Source organism: Petromyzon marinus (assembly GCF_048934315.1).
Source record: "Petromyzon marinus isolate PM22_M1 ecotype Great Lakes invasive population chromosome 78 unlocalized genomic scaffold, UKy_Petmar_22M1.pri1.0 chr78_unloc.3, whole genome shotgun sequence".
Taxonomy (NCBI): domain Eukaryota; kingdom Metazoa; phylum Chordata; class Hyperoartia; order Petromyzontiformes; family Petromyzontidae; genus Petromyzon; species Petromyzon marinus.
In genome coordinates, this window is record NW_027422627.1 from 477,468 (window position 1) to 489,957 (window position 12,490).

General features: G+C 56.9%; 1 protein-coding gene across 2 annotated transcripts in view; it reads right to left on the reverse strand.

Moving 5' to 3' along the window:
* LOC116958469 (calponin-1-like) overlaps positions 1 to 12,490 on the reverse strand; it is a 40,579-nt gene that overhangs the window by 15,897 nt on the left and 12,192 nt on the right. For both annotated transcript variants that reach the window (XM_076058826.1, XM_076058827.1), the window contains exons 3-4: positions 3,858 to 3,979; positions 1,225 to 1,291 (exon numbers count right to left, since the gene is read on the reverse strand). In XM_076058826.1, the coding sequence (XP_075914941.1) occupies positions 1,225 to 1,291; positions 3,858 to 3,979 (189 nt within the window). The remainder of the gene's footprint in view (positions 1 to 1,224; positions 1,292 to 3,857; positions 3,980 to 12,490) is intronic.

The window sequence follows — 12,490 nt, forward strand, 5'->3', positions numbered from 1 at the left end:
ACACCCACTCACACACCTATATACCCACTCACCCGCTCACCCATACACCCACTCACACACCCATACACCCACTCACCCACTCACCCACACACACACTCACACACCCATACACCCACTTACCCACTCACACCCACTCACACACCCATACACCCACTCACCCACCCACCCACACACCCACTCACACACCCATACCTTCACACACCCATACACCCACTCACCCGCTCACCCACCCATACACTCACACACCCATACACCCACTCACCTGCTAACCCACACACCCACTCACACACCCATACACCCACTCACCCACTCACACACCCATACACTCACACACCCATACACACCCACTCACCCGCCCACCCACACCCCCACTCACACACCCATACACCCACACACCCACTCACACACCCATACACCCACTCACACACCCATACACCCACTCACCAGCTCACCCACACCCCCACTCACCCACACACCCACACACCCACTCACACACCCATACACCCACTCACCCGCTCACCCACACACCCACTCACACACCCATACACCCACTCACCCGCCACCCACACACCCATATACCCACGCACCCGCCCACCCACACCGCCACTCACACACCCATACCTTCAGACAGCCATACACCCACACACCCACTCACACACCCATACACCCACTCACACACCCATACACCCACTCACCCACCCATACACCCACTCACCCGCTCACCCACACACCCACACACCCACACACCCACTCACACACCCATACACCCACTCACCCGCTCACCCACACACCCACTCACACACCCATACACCCACTCACCCACTCACACACCCATACACTCACACACCCATACATCCACTCACTTGCTCACCCACACCCCCACTCACAGACCCATACACCCACGCACCCGCCCACCCACACCCCCACTCACACACCCACTCACCCGCTCACCCACACACCGACTCACACACCCAAACACCCACTCACACACCCATACACTCACACACCCATACACCCACGTACCCGCCCACCCACACCCCCACTCACACACCCATACACCCACACACCCACTCACACACCCATACACCCACTCACCCACCCATACACCCACTCACCTACCCATACACCCACTTACCCGCTCACACACACACCCACTCACACACCCACCGACCCACCCACCCACCCACCCCTCCCCTCCCCTCCCACCCCGCATGACCACCCAACCTGGTGCCAGTTGACTTTAGAATGGTTCACTTTCTTCACAGAGCCCGGCTGCAGGCAGTTGATCAGCCTGTGGGTGACACACGGAACGACTCAGTGACCCACCCACCCACCCACTCACTCGCCCAACCACCCACCCACCGACCCACCCACCCATTCACCCACTGACCAACTCACCCACCCACTCACTCACTCGCCCAACCACCCACCCACCCGCCCGTGGCAGAGAGAGCGAGTGAGTGAGTAAGCGAGGGTAGTGGCTGAGTGAGTGAGTCGCTGAGTGAGTGAGTGGCTGAGTGAGTGAGTGGATGAGTGAGTGAATAGCTGAGTTAGTGAGTCGCTGAGTGAGTGAGTGGCTGAGTGAGTGAGTGGCTGAGTGAGTAAGTCGCTGAGTGAGTGGCTGAGTGAGTGAGTGAGTAGCTGAGTGAGTGGAGTCGCTGAGTGAGTGAGTGGCTGAGTGAGTGAGTGGCTGAGTGTGTGAGTGGCTGGCGAGTGAGTAGCTGAGCGAGTGAGTCGCTGAGTGAGTGAGTGGCTGAGTGAGTGAATAGCTGAGTTAGTGAGTCGCTGAGTGAGTGAGTGGCTGAGTGAGTGAGTGGCTGAGTGAGTGGCTGAGTGAGTGAATGGCTGAGTGAGTGAGTCGCTGAGTGAGTGGCTGAGTGAGTGAGTGAGTAGCTGAGTGAGTGGAGTCGCTGAGTGAGTGAGTGGCTGAGTGAGTGAGTGGCTGAGTGAGTGAGTGGCTGGCGAGTGAGTAGCTGAGCGAGTGAGTCGCTGAGTGAGTGAATAGCTGAGTTAGTGAGTCGCTGAGTGAGTGGCTGAGTGAGTGAGTGAGTAGCTGAGTGAGTAGAGTCGCTGAGTGAGTGAGTGGCTGAGTGAGTGAGTGAGTGGCTGAGTGAGTGAGTAGCTGAGCGAGTGAGTCGCTGAGTGAGTGAGTGGCTGGCGAGTGAGTCGCTGAGTGAGTGAGTGGCTGAGTGAGTGAGTGAGTCGCTGAGTGAGTGAGTGACTGAGTGAGTGAGTCGCTGAGTCAGTAAGTAGCTGAGTGAGTAAGTGAGTAGCTGAGTGAGTCGCTGAGTGAGTGAGTGGCTGAGTGAGTGAGTGGCTGAGTGAGTGAGTCGCTGAGTGAGTGAGTGAGTGGCTGAGTGAGTGAGTAGCTGAGTGAGTGGCTGGGTGAGTGAGTGGCTGAGTGAGTCGCTGAGTGAGTCGCTGAGTGAGTGAGTGGCTGAGTGGCTGAGTGAGTGAGTGGCTGAGTGAGTGAGTGGCTGAGTGAGTGAGTGAGTGACTGAGCGAGCGAGTTGGTGAGTGAGTGGCTGAGTGAGTTGTTGAGTGAGTTGGTGAGTGAGTGGCTGAGTGAGTGGCTGGGTGAGTGAGTGGCTGAGCGAGCGAGTAGCTGAGTGAGTGGCTGAGTGATTTGGCGAGTGAGTTGGTGAGTGAGCGAGTGGCTGAGTAAGTTGGTGAGTGAGTTGGTGAGTGAGCGAGTCAGGGGCTGAGTGAGTGGCTGAGTGAGTTGGTGAGTGAGCGAGTGGCTGAGTTGGTGAGTGAGTTGGTGAGTGAGCGAGTGGCTGAGTAAGTTGGCGAGTGAGTTGGTGAGTGAGCGAGTCAGGGGCTGAGTGAGTGAGTGGCTGGGTGAGTTGGTGAGTGAGTTCGTGAGCAAGTGAATCGGTGAGTGATTTGGTGAGTGAGTTGGTGAGTGAGCGAGTGGCTGAGTGATTGGTGAGTGAGTTGGTGAGCGAGTGAGTCGGTGAGTGATTTGGTGAGTGAGTTGGTGAGTGAGCAAGTGGCTGAGTAAGTTGGTAAATGAGTTGGTGAGTGAGCGAGTCAGGGGCTGAGTGAGTGGCTGAGTGAGTTGGTGAGTGAGCGAGTGGCTGAGTAAGTTGGTAAATGAGTTGGTGAGTGAGCGAGTCAGGGGCTGAGTGAGTGGCTGAGTGAGTTGGTGAGCGAGTGAGTCGGTGAGTGATTTGGTGAGTGAGTTGGTGAGTGAGCGAGTGGCTAAGTTGGTAAATGAGTTGGTGAGTGAGTTCGTGAGCGAGTGAATCGGTGAGTGATTTGGTGAGTGAGTTGGTGAGTGAGCGAGTCAGGGGCTGAGTGAGTGGCTGAGTGAGTTGGTGAGTGAGCGAGTGGCTGAGTTGGTGAGTGAGTTGGTGAGTGAGCGAGTGGCTGAGTAAGTTGGTGAGTGAGTTGGTGAGTGAGTTCGTGAGCAAGTGAATCGGTGAGTGATTTGGTGAGTGAGTTGGTGAGTGAGCGAGTGGCTGAGTGATTTGGTGAGTGAGTTGGTGAGCGAGTGAGTTGGTGAGTGATTTGGTGAGTGAGTTGGTGAGTGAGCGAGTGGCTGAGTGAGTTGGTGAGTGAGTGCGTGAGCGAGTGAGTCGGTGAGTGAGTTGGTGAGTGAGCGAGTGGCTGAGTAAGTTGTTAAATGAGTTGGTGAGTGAGCGAGTCAGGGGCTGAGTGATTTGGTAAATGAGTTGGTGAGTGAGCGATTCAGGGGCTGAGTGAGTGGCTGAGTGAGTTGGTGAGTGAGCGAGTGGCTGAGTTGGTGAGTGAGTTGGTGAGTGAGCGAGTGGCTGAGTTGGTAAATGAGTTGGTGAGTGAGCGAGTGGCTGAGTAAGTTGGTGAGTGAGTTGGTGAGTGAGCGAGTCACTCACTCGCACAGCACCACACCGTCGCGAAGGCTCTGGTGGAAGGGTCCGTTGAGTTGTATTCCCGTGATTTCCTCTATCCAGTCACGGAGCTCCAACTCCTTCTGAACGTCGTATTTCTGGGCTATCTACGCTCAGAGAGACACAGAGAGAGAGAGAGACACACAGAGAGAGAGACAGAGAGAGACTCAGACAGAGACAGAGAGATACACACACAGAGAGACAGAGCGAGAGAGACAGAGAGAGAGACTCAGACAGGGACAGAGAGATACACACAGAGAGACAGAGAGAGACAGATAGACACAGAGAGAGAGAGACAGAGAGAGAAACTCAGACAGAGACAGAGAGAGACACACACAGGGAGACAGAGAGAGACAGAGAGAGACAGAGAGAGACAGAGAGAGACACACACAGAGAGACAGAGAGAGAGACAGAGCGAGAGACAGAGAGAGAGACAGAGAGAGACAAAGAGAGACAGAGAGAGACAGACACAGAGAGAGACAGAGAGAGACACACACAGAGACACAGAGAAAGACAGAGAGAGAAACAGAGAGAGACACACACAGAGAGACAGAGAGAGACAGACACAGAGAGAGACAGAGACAGACAGAGAGACGGAGAGAGACAGACACACACAGAGAAAGACAGAGAGACGGAGAGAGACAGAGAGACAGACACACACAGAGAAAGACAGAGAGACAGAGACAGACACAGAGAGAAACAGAGAGAGACACACACAGAGAGACAGAGAGAGACAGAGAGAGACACACAGAGAGACACACAGAGAGACAGAGAGAGAGACAGAGAGAGATAGACACAGAGGGAGACAGAGCGAGAGACAGAGACAGAGAGACAGACACACACAGACAGACAGAGAGAGACAGACACAGAGAGAGACAGAGACACACAGAGACACAGATAAAGACAGAGATACAGACACACAGAGAGACAGAGTCACAGAGATTCCCACAACAGCACACAACAACAACCGCCATTCGCCACTAAGTGGCGGTGATGTCACCACGGCGCTTGTGCCAGGCTAGGTGCACGTTGAGACCACGTGAAGTCTCGAACGCCCGCTGGCAGGAGGTCACGGGGCAGACCCAGCAGGTGCCATTGGGTCGACTGACAGAGATTACCGGTAGATTCACCACCAGCTGTACCCCATACTGTGCCAGGCTAGGTGCAGGAGGTCTCGGGACAGACCCAGGAAGTGCCATGGGTTGGCTGCTGTGCCAGACTAGGTGCAGATGCATCACCACCTGTGCCCCCTACTGTGCCAGGCTAGGTGCACCACCTGTGCCCTCTACTGTGCCAACTCGACGCTTTATAGCCACCCGGCGCTCCGCTCGTTGTTGTGAGCGTCGCTCCTCTGCCCTCCGTTGTTGCTGGAGGGCGACTACCTCCAACTGCCCGATAACCTCAGAGTGCACCTAGCCTGGCACTAGCCCCAGTAGCAGCAGCGTCCTTCAAGAGCCTCCTCCTCCACAGAGGCCAATCTTGACACCGCTGGTACCGGTCATCGGCAAGTCCACTCAGCTCCACGTCCTCCTGTACCACATCACTCCATCTCTTCTCTAGCCTGTTCCACTCACTCCCTCACCGACACACCCACTCACTCACACACTCACTCGCTCACACAAACACACTCACACACACTCACTCACTCCCTCATCCACTCCCTCACCCACTCACTCACTCACCTACTCATACACTCACCCACACACCCACTCACCCACCCAGTCTAGCATTCACTCACCCACTCACCCACACACCCATTCACTCACCCATCAATCTATCTGTTCTCCAGCCCGTGTAAGTCACCCACCCACTCACCCGTTTACCCACCCACTCAATCACTCACCCACCCACCCACTCAATCACTCACTCACTCACCCAATCACTCACGCACCCACTCACCCACCCACCCACTCACCCACCCACCCCCACCATCACCACCACCCACTCACCCCCACCATCACCACCACCCACTCACCCCCACCATCACCGCCACCCCCCACCATGACTCTGAACATCAACAAACACCAGCAGGGCAGTCACCATCATCACCAACAGCGAGCAGCACCTTTCAAGGTCACGTAGGAGCGTTAGGAAGCCACGCGTGGGTGAGTGAGTGCGCGTGTGTATGTGTGTGCGTGTGTGTGCCTTTGTATGGTTACGTGTGTGTACGTGTGTGAGTGCGAGAGTGGGTGGGTGACTGGATGAGTGACTGGATGAGTGACTGGGTGAGTGACTGGGTAGGTGAGTGATTTGGTGAGTGCGTGAGTGAGTGGGTGACTGGATGAGTGAGTGAGTGACTGGGTGAGTGAGTGACTGGGTGAGTGAGTGATTAGGTGAGCGGGTGAGTGAGCGAGTGAGTGGGTGGGTGATTGGGTGAGTGACTGGGTGAGTGATTAGGTGAGCAGGTGAGTGAGCGAGTGCGTGGGTGGGTGACTGGGTGAGTGAGTGACTGGGTGAGTGATTAGGTGAGCGGGTGAGTGAGTGGGTGAGTGGGTGGCTGGATGAGTGATTAGGTGAGCGGGTGAGTGAGCGAGTGAGTGGGTGGGTGATTGGGTGAGTGACTGGGTGAGTGATTAGGTGAGCAGGTGAGTGAGCGAGTGCGTGGGTGGGTGACTGGGTGAGTGAGCGACTGGGTGAGTGATTAGGTAAGCGGGTGAGTGAGTGTGTGAGTGGGTGGGTGGCTGAATGAGTGATTAGGTGAGCGGGTGATTGAGCGGGTGGGCGAGTGGGTGGGCGAGTGACTGTGTAGGTGAGTGTTGAGGTGAGCGGCTGAGCGAGTGTGTGGGCAGCGGTGGCGCCGTGGTTAGCGATGATCTCAACCGGTCATGGGCGTCCCCTAGGTCGACTCAGCCTCAAATGAGTCGCCTGGTGGAACGGTGGTGGTGGTAGTGAACATCGCTAGCACTGGGGGAGACAAAGGCGGCCGGGCGTGGTGCTGGCCACCCACCCCCTCTGTGTGTGCAGCAACTGTTGCCACTCGCTATTGAGGGCACTTGCCCTTAGAGCCTGTCAAGAGGCTATACGGGGGAGCTTTGCCTTTGTGATGTCTCCACTTCTCTCTCTCTGGAATTGACTAAAAAAGGTGAGAAATTGGAACAATTCTTCAACATTCCACCCCCTCCTCCCCCTCCTCCTCCTCCTCTCCTCCTCCTCCTCCTCAACCCCCTCCTCCTCCTCCTCCGCCTCTCCTCCTCCTCCTCCTCCACCCCCTCCTCCTCCTCTCCTCCTCGAACTTCCTCCACCTCCCACCCACTCACTCCCTCACCCACCAACTCACCCACTCACCCACCAACTCACCCACCCACCAACTCACCCACCCACTCTCCCACCCACCAACTCACACACCCACTCACTCTTCCACGCACTCATTGACCCACCCACCCACTCACCCACCCACTCACTCCCACCCACCCACTCACTCACCCACTCACCCACCCACTCACCCACTCACCAATTGACCCACCCACTCACCCACCCACTCACTCTCCCACCCACTCACTCACTCACCCACTCACCCACCCACTTACCCACTCACCCACCCACTCACCCACCCACCCACTCTCCCACTCACTCTCCCACCCACCCATCCACTCACCCACCCACTCACCCACCCACCCACCCACCCACCCACTCTCCCACCCACTCACCCACCACTCACCCACCCACTCTCCCACCCACTCACTCACCCACCCACTCACTCTCCCACCCACTCACTCACCCACCCACCCACTCTCCCACCCACCCACTCACCCACCCACTCTCCCACCCACTCACTCTCCCACCCACCCATCCACTCACCCACCCACTCACCCACCCACTCACCCACCCACTCTCCCACCCACTCACTCACCAACCCACTCACCCACCCACCCACTCATCCACTCACCCACCCACCCACTCACCGCCCCACTCTCCCACCTACCCACCCACTCTCCCACCCACCCACCCACCCTCCCACCCACTCACTCACTCACTCACCCACTCACTCACCCACCCACTCACCCACCCACTCACCACTCACCCACTCACTCTCCCACCCACCCACCCACTCTCCCACCCACCCACCCACCCTCCCACCCATGCACTCACTCACCCACCCACTCACTCACTCACCCACCCCCCCACTCCCCACCCACTCTCCCACCCACCCACCCACCCACTCTCCCACCCACTCACTCACCCACTCTCCCACCCACCCACCCACTCACCCCCCCACTCTCCCACCCCCCCACTCTCCCACCCACTCTCCCACCCCCCCACTCTCCCACCCACCCCCCCACTCTCCCACCCACTCTCCCACCCCCCCACTCTCCCACCCACCCACCCACCCCCCCACTCTCCCACCCACCCACTCACCCCCCCACTCTCCCACCCACCCACCCCCCCCACTCTCCCACCCACTCTCCCACCCCCCCACTCTCCCACCCACCCACCCCCCCACTCTCCCACCCACTCACTCACCCACTCTCCCACCCACCCAACACCCCCCCACCCACCCCCCCCCCCCCACTCTCCCACCCACCCACCCCACCACTCTCCCCACCCACTCTCCCACCCACCCACCCACCCCCCCACTCTCCCACCCACTCACTCACCCACTCTCCCACCCCCCCACTCTCCCACCCACCCACCCACCCCCCCCACTCTCCCACCCACTCACTCACCCACTCTCCCACCCCCCCCCACTCTCCCACCCACCCACCCACCCCCCCCACTCTCCCACCCACTCACTCACCCACTCTCCCACCCACCCACCCCCCCACTCTCCCACCCACCCACTCTCCCACCCCCCCACTCTCCCACCCACTCTCCCACCCACCCACCCACCCCCCCACTCTCCCACCCCCCCACTCTCCCACCTACCCACCCACTCACTTTCCCACCCACCCACCCTCCCACTCACTCACTCACCCACTCACTCACTCACCCACCCACTCACCCCCCCACTCTCCCACCCACTCACTCACCCACTCTCCCACCCACCCACTCACCCCTCCACTCTCCCACCCACCCCCCACTCTCCCACCCACTCACTCACCAACCCACTCACCCACTCACCCACCCACCCACTCATCCACTCACCCACCCACCCACTCACCCCCCACTCTCCCACCTACCCACCCACCCACTCTCCCACCCACTCACTCACTCACCCACTCACTCACTCACCCACCCACTCACCCACTCACTCACCACTCACTCACTCACCCACTCACTCTCCCACCCACTCACCCACTCACTCACCACCCACCCACTCACCCACCCACCCACCCACTCTCCCACCCACCCACCCACCCTCCCACCCACCCACGCACTCACTCACCCACTCACTCACTCACTCACCCACCCATCCACCCCCCCACTCTCCCACCCACTCACTCACCCACTCTCCCACCCACCCACTCACCCCCCACTCACCCCCCCACTCTCCCACCCACCCCCCCCCCACCCACGTGTTTACTGCACCCTGCTGTCAATGCCGGAGGGCTTTTTTAAGTCCATTTAAGGGACTCCATTCGTTATTGATGAGATGCAGAGACAAAGCGACCCCAGGTAGCGCCCTCACACAAGCGCCGTGCAGCAGGGGCAAGGGCACGCATCAGGGGTAAGGTGGTGTGTGGCTGGGTAGCTAACACCATCACCACCATCACCACCACCTGGTGATGCACAACGCCTTGATGTTTAAAGGCTGAGTCGATCACCACCACCATCATCATCACCATCACCACCACCAACATCATCACCACCATCATCACCATCATCATCACCACCACCAACATCATCACCACCACCATCATCACCATCATCATCACCATCACCATCGCCATCACCACCATCATCATCACCACCATCCTCATCACCACCACCGTCATCATCATCACCATCGTCATCACCACCATTATCATCACCACCATCGTCATCACCATCGTCATCACCACCATCGTGATCACCACCACCGTCATCATCATCACCATCATCATCACCACCGTCATCACCACCATCATCACCATCATCATCACCACCACCAACATCATCACCACCATCATCATCACCATCACCACCACCATCATCACCATCATCATCATCACCATCGCCATCACCATCGCCATCACCACCATCATCATCACCACCATCCTCATTACCACCACCGTCATCATCATCACCATCGTCATCACCACCATCATCATCACCACCATCGTCATCACCATCGTCATCACCACCATCGTGATCACCACCACCGTCATCATCATCACCATCATCACCACCATCATCATCACCACCACCACCATCATCATCACCACCACCATCATCATCACCATCGTCATCACCACCATCATCATCACCACCATCCTCATCACCACCACCGTCATCATCATTACCATCGTCATCACCACCATCATCATCACCACCATCGTCATCACCATCGTCATCACCACCATCGTGATCACCACCATCATCATCATCACCATCGTCATCACCACCATCATCATCATCACCACCGTCATAATCATCACCACCATCATCATCATCACCATAGTCAGCAACATCATCATCACCACCATCGTCATCATCATCACCACCATAATCATCATCACCACCGTCATCATCATCACCACCGTCATAATCATCACCACCGTCATCATCATCACCACCGTCATCATCATCACCACCATCATCATCACCACCATCATTACCATCATCATCACCACCACCATCATCATCATCACCACCATCATCATCATCACCATCATCACCATCACCATCATCGTCATCACCACCATCATCATCACCACCATCATCACCATCATCATCACCACCACCATCATCACCACCACCATCATCATCACCACCACCATCATCATCACCACCATCATCATCATCATCACCACCATCATCATCATCTTCACCACCGTCATCATCATCATCACCACCACCACCATCATCACCATCACCACCATCACCATCCTCATCACCACCATCATCACCATCATCATCACCACCACCACCATCATCACCACCACCGCCACCACCATCACCACCGCCATCATCATCACCACCGTCATCATCATCACCACCATCACCATCATCATCACCACCACCATCATCACCACCACCATCATCATCATCATCACCATCATCATCATCACCACCATCATCACCATCATCACCATCATCATCTTCACCACCATCATCATCATCATCACCACCACCATCATCATCATCAGCACCATCATCATCACCATCATCATCAGCACCATCATCATCACCACGACCACCACCATCATCACCATCATCATCACCACCATCACCATCATCACCACCACCATCACCATCATCACCACCACCACCATCATCATCACCACCACCGGCACCGCCATCACCACCTCCATCACCACCCCCACCACCACCCCCACCACGTGAGACAATGATTGCCTTTTAAAGTGAGGAGTTTTAAATTCTCCCATTGCCGAGTCACGAAGATCACACAGACAAAGCTCCACCAGGTAGCCTCGAGCAGGGCCGGAGGGGACTGACTCACCCACACACCTACCCACTCACTGAACTACCCACTCACCCACTCACTCACTGAACTACCCACTCACCCACTCACCTACCCATTCACTCACCCACTCACTCACTCACCTACCCACTCACTCACTTACCTACCCACTCACTGAATTACCCACTCACCCACTCACTCACTCACCTACCCACTCACTGAACTACCCACTCACCCACTCACTCACTGAACTACCCACTCACCTACCCACTCACCTACTCACCCACACACCTACCCACTCACCCACTCACTCACTGAACTACCCACTCACCTACCCACTCACCCACACACTCACTCACCTACCCACTCACTCACCTACCCACTCACTCACCTACCCACTCACTCAGCTACCCACTCACTCACCTACCTACTCACTGAACTACCCACTCACTCAGCTGCCCACTCACTCAGCCACTGACTCTTTCAGCTACCCACTCACTCACCTACCAACTCACGCACCTATTTACTCACTCACCTACCCACTCACTCACCTACCCACTCACTCACCTACCAACTCATGCACCTATTTACTCACTCACCTACGCACTCACTCACCTACCAACTCACTCACCCACTCACTCACCTACCCACTCACTCACCTACCAACTCATGCACCTATTTACTCACTCACCTACGCACTCACTCACCTACCAACTCACGCACCTATTTACTCACTCACCTACCCACTCACTCACTTACCTACCCACTCACTGAATTACCCACTCACCCACTCACTCACTCACCTACCCACTCACTGAACTACCCACTCACCCACTCACTCACTGAACTACCCACTCACCTACCCACTCACCTACTCACCCACACACCTACCCACTCACCCACTCACTCACTGAACTACCCACTCACCTACCCACTCACCCACACACTCACTCACCTACCCACTCACTCACCTACCCACTCACTCACCTACCCACTCACTCAGCTACCCACTCACTCACCTACCTACTCACTGAACTACCCACTCACTCAGCTGCCCACTCACTCAGCCACTGACTCTTTCAGCTACCCACTCACTCACCTACCAACTCACGCACCT